Source organism: Acipenser ruthenus, chromosome 8 (assembly GCF_902713425.1).
Source record: "Acipenser ruthenus chromosome 8, fAciRut3.2 maternal haplotype, whole genome shotgun sequence".
NCBI lineage: Eukaryota > Metazoa > Chordata > Actinopteri > Acipenseriformes > Acipenseridae > Acipenser > Acipenser ruthenus.
Window position 1 is genome coordinate 4,161,944 of NC_081196.1, and position 24,773 is coordinate 4,186,716.

Genomic DNA, 24,773 nt, shown 5'->3' on the forward strand with positions numbered 1-24,773 from the left:
CCTTGTATAACATATAGGTATGAAAATATATGCATGAACAACTGATGTGTAAATATCTATGTAGCTCTGTACTATATGTGTATTTAAATATGTTTATATATAATATGTATATAATATGTATCTAACATTGAACATTTTTAATTACATTACATCTGTACGTAGTCTAAATCTCTCATGCTGCCTGTGTTAAATGAGTATTTTACTGAATAAAACCAATCTGAAACTGAATTTGAATCTATCGTGATGTGCTCAGCAGCTGTAATACACACTGCAGTCTGGAAATCAGAGCCTGTAGCTGCAGGACTCCATTTCAGAGGTGCTGTCTGTGTGATCTCTGACTCATCTGCTTATAGAAAATCTATCATACATTCCGGGCATATGCCAATCCAATCATCTTATTCCTTTAGATCACACTCTCTGACCTGAAGAGTCTTTTCTGAATACTGAGGAGAGACACTGATAAAGACATGCTTGCCTGCTTTCTTTTGGTAGTACTACAATGTGTTTAATGTTTTGCCTGATGTCGCTCTCCACAGTGTATTGAAGCGGGTGATTCCTGTTCATGTTTCTAGGGCAAGTTGAAATGTGAGTTAAACGTGCTTATTGTAGGCTTTGAGCACCATCTTGTGCTGGTCTTTTGCAATTCCCAGTTTGTATCTTATTTCTGCTTCCATTACAATATAAACGTGTTGCACTGGGAGGACAGGGTTCTGTTTTAAAGATTTAAAGAGTGGAGGGATCCTAATACCGCCACCCTAAATGTGTAAAGCACATTTTCTGCACAGCTCTTTTGTTACAGTCACTACAACAGTCTCAGTGTTTTTAATGCAGCAGTTTTGTTATTAAAAAGTTTTGGGGGGGAGGCTTCAACAATTTTTTGAGAAACGTCATCAATACACACCCAGATAAAGTCCTGGTGCTGCTGAACCCTGTAAAGGGTTGAAATATTCACCTGTTGTCTTTAATGTTTTCTGAAAACATATTTTTCCACTGTGTTTGAATGACAAGGCACTTACTTCAGACTTATTTAATTCAGTAAGGTAGAAATAAAATTACGCTGTGCGCACCCTTCCTGTAATTACGCTTGTTTCAAATTTTCATTTTACTCTTAGATTACGTTTATCTTCATATTTTAGGTTACAAAAACTAGATTATTTAATATAAATAACCTCACATTTTGAATTGGTCGTTTACAAATTGAAATAATCTGGGAGGGCAGCTGTTAACTTCTTGTTTCCCTTAGCTACAGTTCAAGTGACGTGATGCGAGATTGTAACACTGCCCTTCTGAGATGCAGCGGAATTAAAGTGGGGGGGCGGGACCACCGGGGGACCATGGGAAGGTTTCTGCAGTGAAGCGACTACATCATAAGCAGAATTACTATATGAAATGGCAACTATATGAAAATACTACTACAATATTTATTTAGCTTTATGATTAATATATATATATATATATATATATATATATATATATATATATATATATATATATATATATATATATATATATATAAAATATCAGTAAAAAATCACTTTAAAAAAGGGGGGTCCCACTTTGCTCATGCAAAAAAAAACCACACATAAAACTGGAGAATTTTATCTTACAACATTTTATAGAACTAGGAGATTTGGCAATAAACAAAACAATTCACCTCACTACATTATACAAATATGCTGTGCAGTAATATCGGTGATCTGTCAATGGAGGTGGAAATGACCAGAGAAATCCACATCTGCAGAAGAGCTATTGAGATTATAACAGAGACCTCTGGCTAGATTATCAAAGTGAGCCATTCCTGTTGAGTGTCTTTAGAAACCGTGAACTAATTAACTGGGAACCAGAGATTGTTTTTTTTCTTCCATTTCTCCAATTTGGACTCTGGAGTTTCCACCATGTGAAAAAAAAAACACTGCCATTTAGCTGTGATAAAAGTGCATTGAATAGGTTCAAATATATCTGGCCTTATTATCAAAGCGTTTACTCCAGTCTTTAATTAGCTCAACAGAGTGTAATTGAGAGACTTCAATTACATTGCCTGTTTGATACTACACGTAGTTTTGTAAAGTCACTAGGTGTTTTTCTCCTTTCAAGAAATATGAGCTAATTAAAGACTGGAATAAATATGGCCCATAGTATTGTTACTGGTGCAAATATATAGTATATTACTAGTGGTGTTAAAGTAGAGAACATCTTTAAACCCCACACCCTGACACTGTTACACTACCCTTGTGGGAGGCCTGTTTTTCCTTTTTGACATTTTCTAGCAAAACCAGTGGTTGCACTGGCTGTTGCAAGACAATCAATAGCATAAAAATAACTAACTAACAAACTAATAATTAAGAACAGGATCAGCAATGCAATATATGTTGCAAACAATGACAGAGTAAGTTAAGTTTCCAAATATTTCTGTTTTAAGTTGTCTGTTTTCATTCAAAACGTTAAAAAAAACACCCTGATTTGTTTTCTTTGCATTTCAGGTAAACGCTGCGGTTCTGTAACACTGTGTCAGACCATCTGCTCCTAATAAATGCACTTTTACTGCAGATCGCTCTGCCGTTGTTCTCATATGGGAAGTGGCTCTGTGTGAAAAGCACGGCACACACAAGGGTAACATTATTCTTCCAGGGATCTAAGCATCGACTGTGTTCTTAAGCAGCCTCGTGGTAAACAGGCAGCAATCCACGATCATGCTGAAAAGGATTTTCTGTCAAACAGGCTGCAGCTGATGAGAAAATATCCTTGTCTTTTCTTACATCCTAGGCTTGTGACTGTGGAGAAGTCTGTGTCTGTGCTGTGTAGATCAGTGGTGTGTATCCAGGGAGGAGGTGTTGGGCTGAAGGGGCTTCTGTTTCCTGAAATAAAAGTTCATGATTTAAATTACTCCTAATTGCATTTTAATGCAGCACTTAAACTGCAATAGAATACAGTGCAAAACAATGGCATGACAAACTTCAACATGTTGACTGAATCATTCAGACGCTTATTATTGTGTTGTGCATTATTACTGTATTAGTACACCCAATTCTCTTCATTTCACACCTCAATATAATGTGATATGGTTATTGTTTTGTGGCTCTGCATTTGGCTCCATATAATGAAGCACCTGTTGATGCTTATCGCTGCGTCAGACCCCATAACATTTGTGCTAATAATACTGAAGGCACGGTGTGTTGTGGTTCTTACTGTATACAGGACTTGATTTACTACATTATATATCCTTTATAATTAATGGTTGGGCTGCTACATAGAGTAAATATGTAAAGAACACATACATTTAAATGCATACAATAGTATTTGACTGCTATAGTATTTTCTTATCTTGCATCACCACCTTCTGGTTGAACATTGTACTGCAACAAGCAGTTGGGCTACACCACTCACCTTAAAAACCTTTGCAAAGGAAAAGCACTGAAAAGCATAATTAAGATTCTGTAGCTGCCTCGCCTTGCTCTTCATCCTATCAGAAGAAAGAAAGGATGCCCAAAATATTAAAGACAGCAAGTACTGTAGCAGGGAAATTAAACTAACGGAAAACAGGGTTTTTTTTGTAAATGCCAGAAGCAAATTTGAGCGGGCAGAATAACTACATACATACTGATTAATATTACAAATATATCTTAATATTCTGAATCCTGTACCATTTACCCACATTTACCCACATGACACATTTAGTTTTTTAAAGGTCCTGCACATTGATGATGTGCTGGTCTGAGCCCCTAAACCAGAAGAGCCTGAAGCAGACTCAAAGAAACTTGAAGCTGAACAATGGCAAGTGATTGAATCAATTCAAATACACTGGACACATGCGACATGCAGATGGCCTAAACGTGGACAAAAACCAAAGTGGAACCTCTCAGAAGTATGCCAGCACCAGAAAACAAACCAGCTTGGGGGTGCTTCTTAGGAATTCTGACACCATGGCATTGTAATACACAGGACATCCACTAGCTGGCAGCACTGCTTACAGACTGCTAATATTATAAGGACACTGGGTTATATAAGGTATTTAAATGACATCAATTGTACGATCCAGATGTGACCTTGTTGTTGTGAAATGCATTGTCTTACGAGTGATCCATGTTGTTGATATCCATCATGCCCACCAGATTATTTCTCAGGGGGAGCTAATTACCAGTTTCCTTACTTGAAAGTTTGTATTGTCACAAAACTAGAAAGAAAATACACTAGTTTTGTCACATTACCATTTTTTTTCCTTTTAGTAAACTCTTGTGCAAGCACATTCAGTATTCATTACTTGTGTCTAAAAAATATACGAAGAGACAAGACAAGCAAGTGTGATAACCAAGGCGCATTCAAAAGTGACCACTGGTCTGCCACACAGCCATTACACAGCCTAGCCCGACATGAACATGTTTGCCAGCTGGACTGTAAGAATATTTCTAGTGTCTGGTAGCACTGGATGTGATGTGCCCCCGTCTGTATAATCCCACTTTGCAAAAGGGCGTTCAGGTCACATGGCACGGGCGTGAGTGGCGGCTCCATTAGTGTACCTCTGTCACTGGCTCCTCCTCTTCTTCCTCCTTTGCAAGTCGGAAGAGTTTTTGAAAGAAAAGGGAACGAAAGAAAAATGTGTTGAATGCAAGAAACCCACTGAAAAGATGTTAGCAATGAAAGAAAAAAAGGAGCAAGTTTAAGAGATGGTCTGAACCAGAGAATGGATGATGAATGGTTCAATACACGTTTTTAAATTCAAGAAATGACTGAAAAGCTAAATAATCAAGAACACAACAAAAGAAGGTGGTTCTCGGTAAAAGAAAGAACTCAAAGTAAATGATTAAGGAATTATGGTGGAGATTAAAAGGAAGCTGATGAAGAGGTTAATGAAGAGACGGATTTGATAGCAGGACGGACTTGGCACTGGCTGAACATGCAATTTCTGTATTTGTAAGAAAATGGCCGATTCAAATCATGAGCAGGAGGTGCATCCCAGTATATCTTGGATTTTCGAAACGTTGTCTATCAATAACGTGATGGCATCCAGGGCTGATCTTCCACATTTAAAAGAGTTCAGAGTGGGTGTAGACCTTTTTCCAGTCTGACATCCCCATTCCGCAGATCAAACCAGGTTCAGTGAAAGACGGCAGTTTATTATTTGTATAAGAAATGTTGGGATGAGGTTTAAACGGCTGATTATTCAAATCTCTGCACTAAGCATCGAGATATGGTCCCATTTATCCAGTCAGGTGCTGGTGACCAAGATCAGCCCAGCACTCAGTGCCAAAGATCGTCTTTGCAGTTAGACAAGCCGAGTGATGGAGTAAGAGAGTCAGTAAAAGTCTGCCTCTACCTCTGTTACGGGCTCCTCCTCTTCATCCTAAAACAGGGGACAGCAATGCAAAGAGTGACATTAAAAGCAGGTAAAAGCTGGATAAATGGATACAAAGAAAAACAGTAAGAAAAAAGTTTTGAAATTGATGGCACATCAAAGAAATTAAAAATAAGTTAAAGGACTGAAGGAGATACATGCAACCCACACCACATTAGGAACTCCTTCACATTAAAATTCAGCATAAACAGTTTTTTTTTCCAGCTTGCTGAGACATGCAGCCCTAAACAAGTAACCCAGGACTAAAGCTCGGGGGAGGACAACAGCAAACAAAGGTAGGGATGGATGCCTGTTGTGTAAAGAAACTGGATAAGCACACAAGATGAGTCTACCTCAGTGATCGGCTCCTCTTCTTCATCCTGAGAAGGGGACAGCAATGAAATCAGAGGGATAAGAAAATCTAAACACATGCAGTGGAAACTGAGAACAGAAAGGGAAGCAGCAATATGATCAAGGGGAAATAATGCACGGAACAGCTCAACAATGAATGTGTATTTGGAAAGGTGGAAGAGAAAAGGGAGAGGGATGAGGGAAGAACCACAGGAATGGAGGGAATCAGAAAAAGAAAGGGTAATGATGAATTATTGCAAGGGAATGTGAAATGGAAAAGAGAATCGAGGAGGTGGCTGATGAGAAAAGGACAAAGGACAGTCGGAAAGGCTGAATGATAAAGTGGACTGGAAGAAACCTGCTAACATGGATTGAAACACTACCCTAATGCTACTGCTTCTGACTGGAAAGGAATGTAGGAAATAATGGAAAGAGGAATTAGACAGTACAGGGTAAAATCATCAAGGAAACGCAGAACTCAGTCTACCTGGCTGACAGACAGCTCATCTTCTTCCTATAGCATGGTGCTTACATAGGTAAATCATAGCAAGCAAGAGTACAAAATAAAGGAGACAAAATACAGTGGAACAATTCAGAAGAGGGACAGATAAGGGGGTGGAAAAGGAATGTTCAGGCAAGGAATCTGAGGAAAGGAGAAATGAGAACCAACATTTACAAAGGGAGTGGACTGGCTTAATGTGCTTGAACGGGGGAATCCACAGGGTTTAAGAAGTGAAAGACAGAACATGAAAGGGAATCTACCTCAGTGACAGGCTGCTCGCCTTCATCCTGCACAGTAAAACAGAAAGGTGGTTAGACACTGAAGGAATGTGATCAGGTTTTACTGACAACGGGGAAAGAGCAGAGATTTTATAGAAGATAAAAGAATGCCAGGCTTCTAATCCTACATAACAGTGGAATGAAATGTGGTCATTCAAAGTAGACAAAATCATATCTGTATATAATATCATGACAGTAAATGAAAGTGTAGAAATACCTAAACGGAATGGTCATATGTCAAACACAACACATTCAATTAACTGATTTCATTTGATAGCAATTTAAGTCAGGTTATTTTTATGAAGATTTCTTATTTGACTTACACCATTAGTTGCACAGAAATCAAATCATTACAAAAAAGAATCCCAAAAGCATATTTTACCAGGTCATGTTTTTACAGGGCACAGTTATTATATCTATTATATCCACCATCTCACCACGAAACTCATTTAAGAACATTTAAGAATCCACCACTGAAGCTGTGGTGATGAACCCAAGAGACACAGAAAATACAGAACAAGAGAAATGCTGATGGGGAAGCAGGGACATGGCTATCTCACTGAAGATTGCTTTAATTATTATTAATAGTATTGTGAGTATCACTTCTAGGTATAAAATACGAGAAAAGAGCAAGACAAAATATAACAAGCAGAAGAGAAAAACGAGTGTACCTCCGTGACCGGATGCTCTTCATCATCCTAAGCAAAGGACAGCAAGAAAAACAAGGTGATTAAAAAGCAAGAAAAAAGGGATTGCAAGATAGCTGGCTAGAAAGACACTGAGAAGAAGAACAGTCTAATTGAAGGAGTATTAACAGTCAGTCTTGTTTCTGTAGAAGCTCTGATATATGATAGGAAGTAGCAGGTGGATGCTCTTCTTCAATGGGTCTGGCTGGTTCTTTGAAGACGTTTTAACATTTCTTTCAAAAGACAGTAAACTGCGCTACTGCTAATGCAGTGTGGCGAGGTTACAGGACTGTATTGACTCTTGCTGCAAAGGAAAGACAACATTTATTCTGGTTAGACTCCCATACCACTTCTCAGCAGCACCTGTAGTTTGCATCTGATTCTTAGTTTGAACAGCATGCATGCATTAAATGGTTTATAAGGTCATTATACCTAATGTTAACAACAAGCTTGATTTTTGATGCAGTTACGTGTGTAAATCATACAAACTTCTGCAGTCTAAGGGAATGGGATAAAGACGCAAGGGGACAGGCAATAGAATCTACCTCAGTGACAGGATGCTCTTCATCCTAAACAAAATAAATGGAAAGAGAAATATGGGAATTAAAAGCTAGAAAAGGGTAAAGGGAAAGGAATGGAGGGAGGGAAGCTTTTTGAGAAGGCAAAAAGGAGGATAAACAGAACACAAATTAACAAGTCTTTAGAAGTTAGATATTTCTTTACAAACAGTATGTGTTAATTTATATTTGTTAGCTGGAGTTCTATGTGCACAGCAAATACATTTCGGTTCATTGAGAAATACTGTAAATAACAAGCATTAGTATTAATGGGAAAGGAAACCAGGGAACTGATCAGGATCTGAAAAAGAGGATTCATGTTGAAAACGATGAATTAACCCAACCTCTGTCAGTGGCTCCTCTGCGTCCTCTTCCTGTTGAAGTTAACAGAGAACAAGAAGAATGGGTAAAACTACCCGCAAACAATTAAGACACATCATTTTTATTAACTCCCCATTGACAGCTCTGCAAAATCTTTTTGAACAAACCATTAATTACTTCTGAAGTCTTTACAAATTAGATAATGACAGTGGCTTTTCCGAGTTCCTTAGTTATGCAGGTGCAGGTGGCTTCTTACAGCCATTTCCCAGGTTAAAGAGTTTCTGACAACATAAAGATCAAAGACAAAGGAAATTGTGAACTGAGAAGAATGAGCGCAGCTACTGCTTGTGCTCTTGTGGTTTATATGAATGAAATTACAGCCGTATTATATAACATTGGGGGTACACTATTCCTTGTTTAAATGGTTATATGTTCATTTCAAATTACATTTTTTTAATAAAATAAAAAAAACATTAGACAGTAATTCCAAGCTTTCTATGTTATTACTGCTAGCAAGCTGCTTTATGAAACGTTTAAATATGAAACCCTGGCTGGCACATTCAGCACACAGATGCGTGTTATCTTGTTTATGGATTAAAGGTCAGAGATTCTAATGGTTAAGTTTAGTGAGCTGGTTACATAGCTCCTGTGCACCAGCACACAAATAATCTGCAGTGAATGAAACAAGTTTACTGAGAGAAATACCTTGTGTTCAACCTCTTCTTCTTTCTCGCTGGGTTCCTTCATCTATGAAAAGGAAAGCCTCCAATTATAAGTGAAAGAAATAATGCTTTAATATCTCCTTCAGTCACGATTTCAATTAGAAATTTTAGAAATGTTAAAACAGTTTGAGTGAACTCCATGGAGTTTGAGAAGTTGCCCTGCCAAAACTTTGAAAAAAAAACATTGTGCATTATAAAATAGATGCATAGATAGGAAACTAACATGGTACAATTATACACGCAGTGACTGAAGCAGATATGGAAGAGCTGTACTGCAAAACCAAAAAGTAGAGTCACTAGCAACGTACGAAAACATAAAAATGACATTCAGTTCAGTGTTTATACACATATGCTTCTGTGATCTATATTAAATCCTCAAACAATGAAACAGAAGTTAGAATATAACATCAACTGTTATTCTTAAGGCAAGTCATTTTTGTCATGCACGTGTTTTAAGAAGCAGGGACTTCAAATGCGTCCCTAGTTTTAGTCACCGGTTAATGTAGACCCTTCAAAATGAATGCTGTTTTAAACATTTTGAGTTGACTGTCACAACTTCCAAAAAGGAACCTCCAATTAATGGTTAAATGAAACAACACAGCAGGTTGGGATGAAACAGGTTAAAGGTGAGTGAAACGGAGCCATCAGAGTAAGACGTTAATGTTATTTCTGACTGCAGAAACGTGGAATTACGCTCTCCTCGCTTTCCTCTGCAGCTTCTCCTGGACCGGACGTCTTGTGAAGATCTTCAGGGGCCGCTGAATCACCATTACATTCCTCTGCCTGTTCACACAACAACGGGGTGCAAAGTGGATAAGACTGTCACTGGTCAGCTTCAATGGATTTCATGAAGGGACATCATCATTTTTGTGCATTGTCATGTCTATTACACTTAAAAATGACACGTCTAGAATATTCATTATACCAGAAGTCCATGGCCATTAAAAGCACTGAAATGAAGCACGTTATTTAGCCTGCACTTAATGCTAGTTCACTTATAATGTGCAGCATGTGAAAGCTGCAGTAGTTCTGAATACAACTAAAGAAACTTTTCTACAATCGTGGATGTTCATCCCCAAGATCTCTCATTAGGACCCACTGCGTATAATCCCATTGTTGCAGATAGTGTTGTTTTACTGATGGCATCAGTGCATTCTCTCAAATCATATAATAATAATACAGAAAATACACGAGCCCTTGCAAAACAAACAGATGAAATCCCAAGATGATCCTGATTTGCATTCTTACAGGAACGTATTCCTTCCAAACCTCCGAGCTACAAGAAGCAGATCAAAGCTGAACATTTCAGACAGTTTCTTTCAATCCTATAACCGTTCATGTTTAACAAAAAGCATCCTCCAGCTATTCACGTCATCTATCAGTTGGATTCCTCTAATTAAAACGGACAAGTGCCAAACGGCCTTAGGCAAGTATTTTCCGTATTTGTCAGCCTCCTACCTCTGACACGAGGCAAACCTTGAACTTGGATTGTCATTTCAAAAACATGAAAAATTAAAGAAAACGTCTCCACTGTAAATGATAAGGGCTTGTATTAATGTTACCATCGTCAGGGCTGGTTTGAGACCTGCCCTCTGGGGAGAGTGGGAAAGCACTGATTATGCTACCTCTGTTTTGTGCAATTCATATTCAAATTCATATTACAATTTATATATAGAAAAACACCAGCACTACTGTAAACCAAAGCTGGAAGTAGATAACAGCATTTTACAATGGCCTCTGCCACTCTATGCAGATCAAGTGGTAAACAAACAGCTGCTAAACACTGGGGCCAACTAACCCATTCCATGCCTGATCATGCCTCTATTATAATTCTACAATTTACTAATAAACAACTTTACTTATCAATCCACTTTTGTCTACCCATGTAAGTATGATATCTCTGATAACCAGTACAATTACATGCAATTGTTCCTCTGCTCACCCCTACAATATAATAATTTCTAAGCACAGTTTTATTGGGTTGTACCATATTTCTACTTTCAAGCAGTGCAAATTAGAACAGGTCCATATTTACCATGGGTTTTCATTGTAACATGTACTCAAAACATATTAAACCACCACTATCAAAACACACCATCTTTGCTTTACCCAGAGTTTTAAAACAAATGCTGAAAAAAATCAAATGACTTGTATGGGTAAAGGTCTAAGTGTGTTTGTTTATCCCAGGTGCACTGCAACCCACACCCAGGAAAAAAGAATTGCATGCGATACTGCAGTGTTAGTAGAAGGAGGTCAACATCTTTCTGTGACTGGATTTTAAGACCGTAGATCACTCATTCACAACTGAACAATTTTACCAAAAGGGATGGAGAGGATAGAAAGAACAGTGTTTGGACGTGCTGAAAAACAGGGACAGCCATGTGCACAGGGAGAAGGGGTGTAAAGGTCAATAAGGAATGTTATTCAAATGTTAAATTACTGATGTTTTGTGATGTTCCTCTGGATCTTTTCCATTCTGAAGAATAAGTGCCTTTTCTGCAAGCTGGGCTTCCTGCACCAAGAAAAACACCATCTTTAACGTTGTGCACCCTCACCAAGTCATACTGCATGCTCAATCAGAACGTGGTAGAGCTCTCTTTCTTTCTCTATGATTGCTGATTCGTTATGGTACAGATGTGCATATAGGTGCATGGGCATACACTGCTGTACACACTGTTTTCTCAGAAATATGCAGTGTGGTAAGTTATGGCAGTAATATTGATAATAGATCACATTTAAGCCTTGATATGGATTTAGATTTTCCCTTTTTATTTTCTAAAATAGTTCAGCATCTTGAGTATAAGGGTAATCCCATTACATGAGCATATGAACCCATTTGTGTAATTATACCATACAGGTCAAACAAGAGCCATTTATTTGCCCATTTTCCCAGTATTTCAACTAACTGATAACTGATTTCTGAGGCACAAGTGATGAATACAAATAGTAAAAATAAAGAATGACTCTCAGACCTTTGAACCTGCGGGAGGAGCGAGGCCCAGGAATGCAAACACTTCATTGTCTTCCTTGGCGTTGAAGAAAGTGTCATAGTCCTACAAAAGAGACAGAACATTTTCAATGAGAGCATCCCCTTTCTCCATTTCACACACTTCTGAAACAGATGCCATCGTTTATTTATGTTCTCTTGAACTGCTTTGCTCATGCTAAAGCATTGGCTTGGTGTGATTGGTTTGCATGTTATGGCACACATTGCAGGACACCACTCATAAGAATAACTGCTAGCTCCTATATATTACATGCATGTATAACAATGTAATAACATGGTAGGTGTGTAATTTCATGGAAATGGCCTGGACCATGCTGTGAGCATGTATTTATAGTAGGTATAGTTCTTTACCATGTAATTATATAGCAGTTACCACAGTATACGAATGGTCACTGGTAATTACCCCGTTATTACAATGTAATTGCATGACTATCTATGTTGTGTGTTACTTAATAATGTAACCGTTCTGCGTACCCCGCAGTAATTCTGATCATTGAAGATCTGCGGGGGTAAGGGGATTCCGTTTGTTGGTTTCTTCTCTCCAGGCACGTTCTCTCTCATCCACATTCTGTTCTCTTCGTTTGTGGCAATATCAAATTCTGTATAGTCAACCTTAAGGGCTTCCAAGAACCCCACCACATCTTGTTGCTTTTTCTTGATCTGGGTAGAAGAGGAAATCAGCATTGTGATAGCTGTGATTCAAAAAGCCCTAGTCACGGAATGTAAAGAATGTCATAATGGATTAAAAAATGGAATAGAAAATACATAAATAAAACTAATGATCTCCATCATTTGGGATAGCCAGCTTTTAGATATTTAAACAAATCCAAAAATGAGTCTAGCATCGCCGTTTAATCTGTTACTTTGCAACTTGATGAGCAAATGCTTTACTATTGTTTTTTTGTTTGTTTGTTTTTTAAATGTATCATTGTTTTGTAATTTTTCATTGCGGTGATCAAAAATTGATAACATCTGTTGGATGGTGTGAGATCATCTTACCAAAATTGAGCTCTGATCCAAAACAAAATGCCCTGCAGCATGTGTTAGACTAATACAACACCAGTTACTGTTGTCAGATTAGCAGTGCATTCAGCTAGATATATTACAGTTTGTACATCTGCCAGCCAATACAAGCCAGGTTAAACTAAGGACTCAGAGACCCTGGTTATAAAGTCTTTCTGGGACACTGGCCTTGCTCTGAAACTGGGTACAAATCCACTGGAGACAAAAGGAGGGTTCTCAGGATAATCCATTTGAAGGACTGTATTTAGACACCAGATTATTTATAGTGGCTTCGAGTATGCTTGAGTCTGTATTCTGGCTGAAAGGTTTGCAGTGAAAATATACAAAAATGTGTCTATTTCACCATACAGTGGCGCTGCTTTGGTTTGTGCTGTACCTTACAAAGCTTTATGGAAATGCATTAAGTGGATTATGATGTGCATATTTGAAAACGGGTTCAATAAACATTAGTTTGAAGGCAATACTGAACATGTGACCGGATTTTTCTTTTGTTTTTTATTGAAATGAATGTGTTAATTTCACCCCCACCCAAATACATTATAACACTGTATGAGGGTGATATCTTTTTATACAAATAACAGCTCCCTAATAAACGTGCAAGGAGTTGATAAAATCCTGCCTCGTGAGCCTAGAGAGAATACAAACTGCCTTCAGCGATGGTCACACAAATGAAAAATAAGGCTTTGACTCAAGATAAAAACATGCATTCAGTGGACCAAACAGGAACATTTAAACAGCTGATTCTGCAGTGCAAATGTGCATTTGCCAATTCTACAGTACATCCTAATAATACTATTAGATTCAAACAGTTTCTTGATAGATACACCACATGGGATGCTGAGGGTTTCTTTACACAACTTTAGAGGCACCTGTATGTCATCACATCACATTTTAAAGGATGAGACAAGCTGCTATTTTCATGTCTTGATTGCAAGCCACGTTAATGCCAGAGCACTACTAAACACTACAACTCTATCAGTGTTCTGTAGCACATTCCCTAGACAAACAAAAAAAAATGTTTTTCTACTTTATCAATGCAACGTGCATTTCTCAAAATAGTGCAACACGCGTAAAACATGACCACGTGACCACCTTTTTTCCAGACTTACTGAACTAACTGCCCGTTTCCCTCAGCTGCAAGGACTAATCTGAATATGAAATAATTTCCATTTATAACCATCAGCAGCAAAATGTGATGTTACATAACATAGGCGTGAAAATGATCGTGGAATACTGCATCTTTAAACAACGGCAAATCAAAACCAACATGCTTAACCAGTGACAAGCACTCTTTTCTGAAAGCTGTTTCTTCCTGTCTGAATACAGATATGAGTACAGAATTTAGTCTGTACTAAATAGTCACCGAGATTCTATGTATTCTATTTTGGAATTTTCTAGAGCGGCTCAGTCTGTTGATGAGTGTAGGGGGCGGGGTAAGTATTGGTTAGTGTTTGATTGATTGCTAGTGCAGGTTTGAAATGTGAGATCAGCTGCGAGCTAGATATAGCCCTAGGAAACACAAGTTTGTGTGTGAGCGCGTGTGTGTGTGTGTGTGTCCCTGTCTGTCTATGGACTTTTTGTTCGTTGTATTTTTTGGTCTTAAAAGTTAATTGATTGCAAAATCGTCACAATGAGTTAAAAAAAAAAAAGCACGGATAGCAAGTGCAAAGTATACATTGCCATACTTTTAAAATCAGATCCCGATTTTCCCTTGAAACTATAAGAAATATTTGAGGTACATATTTATTATTATTATTATTATTATTATTATTATTATTATTATTATTATTATTATTAATAATAATAATAATAATAATAATAATAATAATAATAATCAAAATAATAATAATGCACTTTACCGAAGTTAAAAACGCATTTATATAAAATAAAATACATTGTATTTTCTTTATTTAATGATGTGTAAAAACCAAGTAGACCGTTATTCTAGCAATATAAATGACTGCTATAGTTTAACGGACTTTCAAGTTTACAATATGCATGCAAAATAATTTCTGTTTAAAAAAAAATAAATATAAATAAATAAATATGATCTTACCGCTGTTGAGCCAGATGCAGTCGCTAAATAAACTTTGATGACCATGTTTGTTACACTTTGTTGTTTTAAAAGTGCCTATCTAAACCCGACGCAGTTCCACTGCGAACTTCAACCAAACCACAATGGTAATTTCAAAAAAATCCTTACATTCCTTGTTCAATTCAGGATTGGTTTTGGCAAACTTTTGGAATTCCCAAAACGACAAGTGATTGGTACATCTGGTTGTCACTCAAAAAACATTCCAAACAGACCCACCCCCTCTCTGTGCACCTCCATCATGCTAGTGTGCAAAATAGCATGTACAAATAAGGCAAGAGATCTTCGCAAGCCAATGGTGTGGTATTCTGTTGAGGTCTACCGCTGCTACATTAAGCACATGTTTACCTCCACCGAATGATTGCTACAAAGTCGCTAGTTTTATAGCACTATGCATGTGATATTACAATATTATACCATAAAAGCAATGTACCGTATAATATCGTTCTCCATGTCAAAGTGTCAAAGTCAAAGTTAACCCACAAGTGAACCATAGCAAAATCAAAGCAAAGTGCAACACAGCATATTGAAAGCATGGTAACGCATAGGTAAGCACTGTAAAGCCCAAATATATGCTAAAGTATAATCGTCATAAATGCTTAACCACGGAAAATCAGCAAGATTACCGTGCTATTTCATCGTGGTACACTTTGTATATGGGTTATTGTCGTGGACTGACCAAGGTTTTAAATGTTTTACCTCTCTTTGACAAAGCAGCTCAGATCATGTTTTCTTGAGCTATAATAAGGTACAATGTACTGCTATATAACATTACCGTTGTAAAATATTCTATATGTAGAAAGCAAAGATTGGCATATGAACAAATTTGGCACTAAGCTAAAAGATATCCAAACAAGAAATCTTAACGCAATCCTGTAAACTATTTAGCAAACTATACTTGCCAAACGTAGCAGGTGGTTCCTACGGTGTTGTGCGGCACATAGATTAGATCTGTTGATATGCTGACACTAGTATTAAATGGGGCCCCCTCAATTGTAAATAGCTTTTTTAAAACACGTTTTTCAACATTAGTACTGAAAATTGGCAGTTTACCTTTGTTTTTAATCAACCTGCTTTCTTTTTGGCTACAAAATTCAAAAAGTACAAGAATTCCAAACTGTTGGATAATTGGTGTAATGCTCTCTGGTAACAGTAGTATTTTTTTCAAAGCACTGACATTCACTTAATAAGCAGCTAAAAAAAAAAAAAAAAAAAAAGTTTCAGTGTATTTTTTTACTACTTAGTTGTAGTGAGACTACAATTCCCAGCTTGCACAAGGAACGGAGAGTCGCATCATTGTTGCCAAGGAGACCAATATTATAAAAATACGCTTCTTCAAGCGACAGAATGTAAGACCACGAAGAGAGACTTTAAAGTTTCACGCAAGCAGTCAATATCTCGGGATATTTTAATTTCTGAAAAATATTATTCAACTATATTTTCCATATTTGTCTATATTGGCTGTTTTGCGGATAACAGAGTTCGTTTAGATCGGCTATTTAATTTAGTTTTGTTTTGCATGCTGTGAATAGTATTGCTCAAACACAATGTTAATGAATCTGTGTAATATTAATTTTGTTTATTTTTCAGACACAGCATCCAAAGAAAATAAACAGAGGCGTTGACCATTCCAGTGAAATTTATAGAAGGCAAGTTTTACTTTTGCGGTTTGTCAGCCATTTAAACTTGGTTCCCTGCTTAAGTACAAAGACTACGGAACAAAGTAGCAGCATAGCGCGGTGATTCCATTTGTAACTTTGGATTTTTAACATAAGCATGAAGCGGCTGATAAATATTATTTGAACGACAAAGGCCAGTTACTAGAGTAGCCTTTACATTGTCTGAATCGTTTCAGAAAACGTGTATATATGTATGTAAGCATAAAAACCTTTTTTTGCAAAATACAGTACATGTAAATACATTAAATGGGAATTAGTTTAGTGATCAACGTATGTCGTATAGGACTGAGCATTGGATTGGCTTGAAGAAGGAGTCCCTTTCACACTGGCACTTCACCCGGGTCCCGACCTGGGTTCTGGCTATCCGGGTCACAATCCCACGCAGTGTGAAACCACATACCTGGGTCATACCCGGGTTGACCCGGGTCCCAGAGTTACAGCATGTCGACCCACCTCCTGAGGTGGGTCGACACGCTTTGAACCAGGTTGAGCGAGACAAGATGGATGACGGCCGTTCATGAGCCAACTAAATAACGAACAGCTGTGCCTACGTGAAGGTTTCACTTCCGCAAGGAACGTTTCTGTTTATTCTGTTTAGCCATCGTTTTGTTGCTTGAGCCACACCATGAGCCAGATTGCAGCAGGGCTGAAGAATCATTTGCTCTAATCAGCATTTGGGCCAATGGTTCAATCCAGAGAAGTTTGGATGGAAGCGTCCTTAACAAGCTGCTTCCAGGGCATTGATATGCACATTGTGTACTTGCATCTGTCACCCAGGTCAACCCTGCTTTATCAAAAAGCAGTGTGAAATCGCATAGCCAACCACCGGGTCCTGACCCGGGTAGGTTCTGACCTGGGTAGAGCATGCCAGCATGAAAGGGGCTTTGTGGTCCCTCCAGTTAGGGCAGGTTTGAAGCATGATTGTGGTGTAATGTTGAGAAGTTCTCCCGAGATTAAGTACTATCCCTGCCTCAATGCAAATGTGTCTACCAAAATGCAACTGCTTTATTTTCATTTTCAATACTAAATTTAACTTTAGACATTGTTGGATATTAGTCTGACAAAAAACACAAGCATCTAATTCAGATAGGGAGTTGTGATTGTTATGAGGAATAATTCAGCCCTGGGAGCTGTACATAGTGATGTTTGCTACAATGTGCTGGTATAGAATGTTGCAGAATTGCAATTTGGCTTGAGCTTTTTTGTAATCTTAATTAAAGCACTTCCTTGTTGCTGTTTTGATACGCTTTTCATGTTACACAAGCTAGCGAAAGATGATGGGCACTGGATTACTCCTACTGGTGTCATTTATAAACCACATTAAAAAAAAAAAAGTTTAGTCTTGTTTTGGAATTTAAATAAATAGGTCAAGTTCATCTTCTAACAGGCTTAGTTGAAAACAAACAAAAAGAGCCGCTCCTGTCATGCAAGGGCTGTTGTGTGCCTGTGCTGTGCACTGACCCATAGAGGGAGCTGGACTCCAACAGTCTGTCCCACGTTTCAGTGTACTGCACGCTGGGCATTGTGTGCTGGCACATAAGAAATGTTTTTCTTCTTCATCTTGATATAAAACCTAGCCCATCACATTTTCTTTTTAAATATACAGGGCCCGATTAAAAAAAAAACGTTTTCGTGGTTTACTGAAGCAAAACATGAACTGTTTAGCCTCTTGACCTTGACATATTTAAACGGGGGCGTCCATAAAGGGAGGTTTGTTTTACAGTTGAATGGGCTGGGCAGTGCCAAATAATAATCATATGATAATGATGGACAAAAGGGTGTGTGGAGAACAGCTACATGGCTTGGGCCAAGCAGACATTTTCCATAAGATGGAAGATGATATTTAATGCAATAGCTCGCAAATAAAGGTGTTTTTAATAAATGGTCCCGAAATCCTGTTGAACAGTAATAATATCTGCAGCCAGTGAATGCCAACATGTTAAATGGACAAAAATTACATTGCACTCATAACCCTTTGACAAAATTACCAGCTGAGTTCATTTCTAATTCATACCGCTATACTGATCAATAAAACAAACAACATGATAATACAATTAATGAAAGAAAATAAGTTGATTTTTAATAATATATATATATATATATATATATATATATATATATATATATATATATATATATATATATTCAACATTTTGTTCATAGTATATTGCTATGATAAATGTGTAAATGTTCCAAAAAAATGTACTCTTACAAAGGGCGTATAAAACAGCAGGATATAGTGGTGTGTGGTACACTAATCTACACTTGACAGTGTTTAGAAAGGTTTCACTTTTCAGTGTTAAATGCACCAGTCTTAAGTTCTTACAGACGCGTGTGCCATCTAATTTCCCCAGTAAAGCTGCTGTTGTATGTCAACTACTGTCTGTGTAATTTCAGGTAGTGTGCTGTAAATCGAGGCATGTTTAACGCAAGGTCAGATACAGTAGTTGAGAAGAGATCCCCTAGTGAGACAGGGAGTGGGGACGGTGTCTGCACAGCTTACAGAACAGAATCCTGCTCCCCCAGTAGGACCCCTTTCAGCAGGATCACTAGCTACAGCCGTGGCAGCAGCAGCAATCCCAGCGTGTCTCGGGATGCCAGCTCCGATCCGGACTACTCAGAGTCTTTCGAGTCCGAGCACAGTTCAGACAGCTCTCAGTGTAGTTCAGGCGTAACACCATTCTCAGCTAGGAAGAAGCAGAATGAGAACAGGGAGAGTTTGCCAGCAGTCAAAGGTGAGAGAATGTGTATGAGGTAGTAGTAGTAATATAGACAAGCCACTGTGTTTTATTCTGAAAAGGGATAAAATACATACGCCAGCAACTGAGCAATTGAAAAACTATTACAAATAATATAGTAACAAGGCATGTAAAAATAATTCCCCTCCAAGGATGTCGATAACATTAGGAATGTCCATGCATAGATACAGCCTTCATATACCAAACAAATCAGAAGGCATAACATACAGCCTTTTCTAAAATGACTGCTTGTACGTTGTTCCTAAATATAAAGAGCTCCATTCTCAAACTCTCACCGGTTTATCTCTCTATTAAATCTAATTTACAGGGGTGCTACTAGTTTGTGTGACTCAAGTAAACCATCACAAATACATCTTGATGATGTATTTAGCTTTAACAGTACAGTATGAGTGTGCAATCTGATATTTCTTCTGTAAGTACAGTGGCACCGAATCATTTTCATACTGCCTCAAGGTCACAGGTTCAGTGTAAATCATTTTGTTATTGTTATTTGTTACTTTTTCCCTAGTTCGAAATAAGAATCCATTGAGAAATCCGCAAAAGTGGACCAGCTATGTAAAAAACAACCGAACTGGTAGCATCCCTCAGATTAGCATGATCTCCCATAAGCCAGGGAGTGGGCCTGAAGCACGTATCTTGTCGGCCCGGCTCCACCAAATCAAGAAGCTGAGCAACGACCTGCACGAACTGCAGAAGAAACTGAATGCCGTCGACTTGGAGAACAAGCTCCTGAAGCAGCTGCAGAGCCGCCACGCCAAGGCTCTGAGGAAGTTTGAAGACTCCGAGAGCAGCCTGCCTCAGATGATGGCTCGCCACAGCAATGAGGTGAAGAGCCTGAAAGAGCAGCTTCGCAGGTCCCAGGAGCAGGACCACATCGTGTCCCACAAGCTGAGAGCAAGCGAAGCAGAGCTGCTGCGTACCAAAGACAGCCTGCAGAGGCTGCAGCAGCTCTCGGAGGACAAGAAGCTGGAAGAGAGGGAGGAACTTGCACGCAAGCTAACAGTGCTCAGAGTCAACACTGGATACCAGGAAAAGAAGATTCAGGTACTGTGTCTCTGCATTCTATAAGAGGGAGGGGATGGGAGGGGCGGAGTTCATGCTGTTTTAAGGCAGTGGCTGTTCTGTTTTAAATAGTACATTTTTTTAGATCTATATATTGTTGACTTTCATTCCACAGTGATATGATTCATAGGGGAAAGTGGATGAGTTAGAGAGGGTCTGCCAGGATATGACATGATTCTGTTGATGAAGAACAGATGGTCTGCTGTGAATTACAAGGTTATAATTAGTAGTAAAGGAATACATTTCTGTAAACTACAGGAGTGTATACCCTTATTATTTAACAGTTGTCACACGACACCTGTATAATAATAAGACTTGACGTGCCTCCTGTAAGTAATAAATACAAAACAGAAAGCAGATACTAATTAAAACAAATCAAGTACACCCAAACATACATGTGTCATTTGATCTTGTGGGTTTATAGTGTCAGGTACATGTACATGTACATGTACATGGTCTACTTTTGACATTATGGGCTGGGTGTAACCTCACAGCAGCCCAACATCAACATGAAGAATTATTTTGGTTTTGTATATTTTGGTACAAATACAATAATAATAATAATAATAATAATAATAATAATAATAATAATAATAATAATAATAATAATAATAATAATAATACATGCTGGTTTTATGCAGTGATTTCACAGTCTGACTAAAACAAATCTGCTGTGGAGAACCTATTTCTAAACAAATGTGAAGGATGCCACCTGTGATGGAAGTGGTGTGCGTCCCTGTGAAACGGGGCATTGTGCTGTTGTTAATGCTGATGTTGATGTTCAAGGAAAGTAAAGCAGTGGGATTATGTAAAGAGGATTATGACTAGCATGGCTGTTTAAAGAGATTCCACCCATGGGTTGTTTAAATTGAGATAGAGGTTAGATATCTTATTAGAACTAATCAGACATCCAGCCAAAGGACACCTCCCAAACACACCGCTGTGATAGCAGAATTGTAAGATAAATCAATAAATACTCCTCTTCTCGAAGTTTGATATCATTGTAGCTTACAAATATTTCATTACAATTGTTACAGGAACTAGAGAAAAAGCTTGAGCTGTGCAACACTTCATTTACTCGTCACCTGGCAGCAGAAAGCAGAAAGACCCTGGAATCTCGAGAACTGTCAAAGTTCTTGCAGATGCAGTTGGATCTTCTCAATAACAGGATCCGGGTGAGCGGTGTTAGTCACTTCGGAAATGTTTACCATAGATTATAGGTAACCTTGGTGTGACTAGAATGTAATCACTTGTAATGGTATCCATGGGTTTGGTTCAGGTTTCCCGCATTGTATGGACTATTGTCCAAAACACCATTATTAAACCAATGTGTTTTTTCACAAGAGATTACTACTGTCATTCTGCCTGTTTCGTAAGAATTGGGTATTCATTGGCCTAGAATTGATCACGTGCCCTATCAAACCTATACTCAGATTTACATTACCCCCCTCTGATGATATGGAGAGATACAAAAGTAACACTTTATCAAAATGTGGATTTTTATTGAGAAAAAAATAACCAACAACAACACAACAGCTGCCCTTTTTTATACACTGTAATTATTTCAGGAGAAAGAGAGAGAATTGGAAATTCAGTATATCTACTCAAATAGGCTGCTGAAAGGCTCTTCTAAGAGGGACGTTCTGCCAAGAGGTAGGCAGTGATTTCAGTAGTGCACTGGAAATGTGCATGTACTGTATAGAGAACTACTGTGCAATTTACAAAGTGCATTTTCAGATCCCATGGTAAATTAACCTGCACTGCATTCATTAATAGCACCTGTAGCTACAGCAAAAAAAAAAACATACGTGTTCCTCTTTTTTTAAACTGCAACTGCCTCATGAAAACCACCTGTGCATTTCCAAGTGTGATTCAAGCCAAATTTTGTTAAATGCATGTTTTCATCACTTTTATTTGGCAAAAATACAGTACTTTAAATTGTAGTCAGACTGTGCAGATCTGTCTTGGTAGTGCGGAGAACTGGAGTTAATACAAGGATGGAAATCAAACTATCATTGCCTAGCAGTTGCACCCATTCCAGGTTTTAGCACGAGCTTGAATAGCCACAGCATAGAGGTAACAAGCTCAGGTGTGTTGTCTAAGTAAAACCAGGAGTGGATCAAACGGCTATGCAATGGGAGTGTTAATTACATCCCTGTAATATCCACAGACACTCTCTAAAGCTAATACCATTTTTTATAGACCGTTTAAGAGCACATAAGAAGTTGGAGATTTATTTTGTGATGGTGTGTAAATGTATTTTAGTATGTTTCTTTTTTCCTCAGTGAGAAATGTAGCAAAATCTGTTCAGACAGATGATTTCTTCCACCCACCACTGCCCTCTCCGTGCTCAGTACCCAATGCCAAGGAAGAAGAGACAGATACAGTAATCCAAATTGTATTTCTAATTTAAGCATTTATGCAGATTCAGGTAGAAAGACCTCTAATTTCTGACTAACGTCTGCTACAGTATTTAGATCAACTGAATAGAACACGTTGCGTTCTAAAGACTTACTTTAATAAAACAAGCCAACGGTACACCAGTGGCAGGGCCCTGGTCTCACTTTCATATTTAAGCACCTATTTTATTTACAGGTGAATATGATAACAAATGATTCATATCAAGAAAAGATAAGTGACAACGAACAAATGGAGGCGCTGCAAACAGAAGAAAGATTGAATGGAGGAGATGATTCTTATAGACCAGAGCACGGTGAGAACCAAATGGGTTCATTAAATATGTCTGAATTAATTAGTTAATGGTACTTATTCCTAGTTAAAGTAATGCTTACCTGAGATAGATTCATGTATTTAAATTTTCAGGTATTTATTAATTACCTTTGCTAAGTGGACTGTATATAATTCAAAAGCAGTAGTATAAAAAATGCTAGTAAAAACAGTCACAACTTCACTGTTGTTGACTACTGACACACATGATATGGGCACGGTGCATTTATAATTTACAATAAAGGATCATGGAAACCCTTGACACATCATGTGCTAACTGCTACCAAATACCACCATTCTGTTTAGTTTCCAACTGACCTTAAAACCAGCCTTCATTTTAGATCAACTCATTCCAGAAAACAAAGAGGAAGATGATGAAGACGAGGCAAGCCAGGAAGAAACAGAGGAATTCGTCAGCCTGGAAGAACAAAAGAAGAGAGAAAGGGAGGACGAAGAAAAGCATGATTTGCTCCTTCGGGAGGCTTTAGAAATGGAAGAGAGAGAAAGAAAAGACCAGACTCAAGAAAACAGTGAGATGCTCCACAATGAAGAAGAAAGCCAGAACAGTATTGACGAGCTGTATGATTTTCCAGAGTTTTCCAATACAGTGGAATCCTCTGCTAAGAACAATAACCCCCCCATTAAGCAGAGGCGACAGTACACATTTAAAGAGACTGTCCAAAACCTGCACCACGGGCGACCTGCTCATGGGATGACTGCCTCCAAATTAAGCAACACAAGCTGGAGCAAAACCCCCACAAAACAAGCCAGTGGGCAGCTAGAGTGTGAGGATTTGGGAATAAGTGGGTACGAACCATCCTTTTCCAAAGCCACAGCAGTGCCGAAGCAGAATGGAGATGGACTGGAGATGAAGGGAGGAGCAGCAAGAAGCAAAAAGAGCAGTCTGATGGAAGAACTTTTTGGTCAAAGAAATATGCTGCACAGCAAACATGTGGGGCCAAGGGTTAGCGGCTATAGCCAGGGAAGGAATGCAAGAGCAAACTGCAATGCACATGCAAACCCTGCTTTACACACAAAGGACTGTGACTTTAACTTGATGAAGAATGACTTGCTGTACACAAAGACGACAATGACACAGCCTACCAATCGCTTGAAACAAAAGTGAGCTTTTTTGTTGTTGCCTGAAGCTATTCAACAAAAGCAATGTATTATTCCAATAACATGTAATTTATCATTTGATGTTGCCAATACTAAAATTACAGTAATTAGAGTAAAAGTAATTGAGATGTGATTTATTCATTTTGTTTGCTGTTTATGTACCCATTAAAAAGAAGTGATTGCACATTTTCTCAACCCACGTCTTTTTTAATAGCAATTCCTTCGCACTCAGTGCTATAGAAGTCAAAGAGAAGACAATTCTTTTAAACTTAAAAGGTGTCTGTTTTTATAGAAAAGTGAGAGGAAGGTTGTTTTTGAAAATATGTCTTTGTTCTTGAGTAGATAAATGCGAATAGAGGCATTTCACAACAAAAGTTTGGCCAAACTCAGCAATAAAGTTTAACAACAAATGTTCACTAGTTTTAATTGGATGGGAGAAGAATACACCTGGCAGGTTTTTTTTTTCCAGTAATTAATGTGTTTATTGATATATCCTGGATACGTAGCATACAGCAGCTGCACAACACATGTAAAGGAAAGTAGTGTTTTTCTTTTTTGA

At 38.1% G+C, this 24,773-nt stretch overlaps 2 protein-coding genes across 55 annotated transcripts; one reads left to right on the forward strand and one right to left on the reverse strand.

Annotated features, from left to right (window-relative positions):
• Window positions 1-1,596: 1,596 nt before the first annotated feature.
• LOC117406935 (adapter SH3BGRL-like) lies at window positions 1,597-14,996 on the reverse strand. Of its 50 annotated transcripts, none has more exons than XM_059028111.1 (15): window positions 14,833-14,993; window positions 12,228-12,413; window positions 11,719-11,799; window positions 11,187-11,258; window positions 9,455-9,529; window positions 8,730-8,771; window positions 8,048-8,077; window positions 7,692-7,715; window positions 7,132-7,158; window positions 6,443-6,469; window positions 5,683-5,709; window positions 5,312-5,338; window positions 4,515-4,544; window positions 3,385-3,460; window positions 1,597-2,855 (listed from the first exon to the last, which is right to left on the reverse strand). In XM_059028111.1, the coding sequence occupies exons 1-14, from the start codon at window positions 14,875-14,877 to the stop codon at window positions 3,425-3,427; spliced, it is 729 nt and encodes a 242-aa protein (XP_058884094.1). In that variant the 5' UTR covers window positions 14,878-14,993; the 3' UTR covers window positions 1,597-2,855; window positions 3,385-3,424. The 50 variants fall into 50 exon arrangements, 49 of the variants coding, with proteins under 49 accessions (XP_058884094.1, XP_058884093.1, XP_058884092.1 ...); XM_059028110.1 differs by having other exon boundaries at window positions 9,446-9,529; XM_059028109.1 differs by having other exon boundaries at window positions 9,440-9,529; window positions 14,833-14,992.
• Window positions 14,997-16,156: 1,160 nt separating this feature from the next.
• On the forward strand, window positions 16,157-24,704 carry LOC117406934 (lebercilin-like protein). Of its 5 annotated transcripts, XM_059028108.1 has the most exons (8): window positions 16,157-16,217; window positions 16,459-16,517; window positions 19,815-20,350; window positions 21,406-21,543; window positions 21,937-22,021; window positions 22,654-22,754; window positions 22,964-23,081; window positions 23,437-24,704. In XM_059028108.1, the coding sequence occupies exons 3-8, from the start codon at window positions 19,901-19,903 to the stop codon at window positions 24,219-24,221; spliced, it is 1,677 nt and encodes a 558-aa protein (XP_058884091.1). In that variant the 5' UTR covers window positions 16,157-16,217; window positions 16,459-16,517; window positions 19,815-19,900; the 3' UTR covers window positions 24,222-24,704. The 5 variants fall into 5 exon arrangements, with proteins under 5 accessions (XP_058884091.1, XP_058884087.1, XP_058884088.1 ...); XM_059028104.1 differs by lacking the exons at window positions 16,157-16,217; window positions 16,459-16,517 and adding an exon at window positions 18,749-19,282; XM_059028105.1 differs by lacking the exons at window positions 16,157-16,217; window positions 16,459-16,517 and adding an exon at window positions 18,749-19,282 and having other exon boundaries at window positions 23,452-24,704.
• Window positions 24,705-24,773: the final 69 nt, after the last annotated feature.

What these genes read in the sequence shown, in the direction of transcription:
- LOC117406934 (XM_059028104.1), top strand. Translation starts at nt 18,967, where the DNA reads ATGTTTAACGCAAGGTCAGATACAGTAGTTGAGAAGAGATCCCCTAGT. An exon ending in ACCAGGAAAAGAAGATTCAG is followed by an intron (nt 20,351 to 21,405) that starts GTACTGTGTCTC and finishes CAATTGTTACAG; the next exon opens with GAACTAGAGAAAAAGCTTGA. An exon ending in GAGGGACGTTCTGCCAAGAG is followed by an intron (nt 22,022 to 22,653) that starts GTAGGCAGTGAT and finishes TTTTTTCCTCAG; the next exon opens with TGAGAAATGTAGCAAAATCT.
- LOC117406935 (XM_059028109.1), bottom strand. Translation starts at nt 14,877, where the DNA reads ATGGTCATCAAAGTTTATTTAGCGACTGCATCTGGCTCAACAGCG. An exon ending in AGGAACATCACAAAACATCA is followed by an intron (nt 9,530 to 11,186) that starts GTAATTTAACAT and finishes TTGTGTGAACAG; the next exon opens with GCAGAGGAATGTAATGGTGA. An exon ending in AAGAGCATCCGGTCACGGAG is followed by an intron (nt 6,470 to 7,131) that starts GTACACTCGTTT and finishes TTTACTGTGCAG; the next exon opens with GATGAAGGCGAGCAGCCTGT.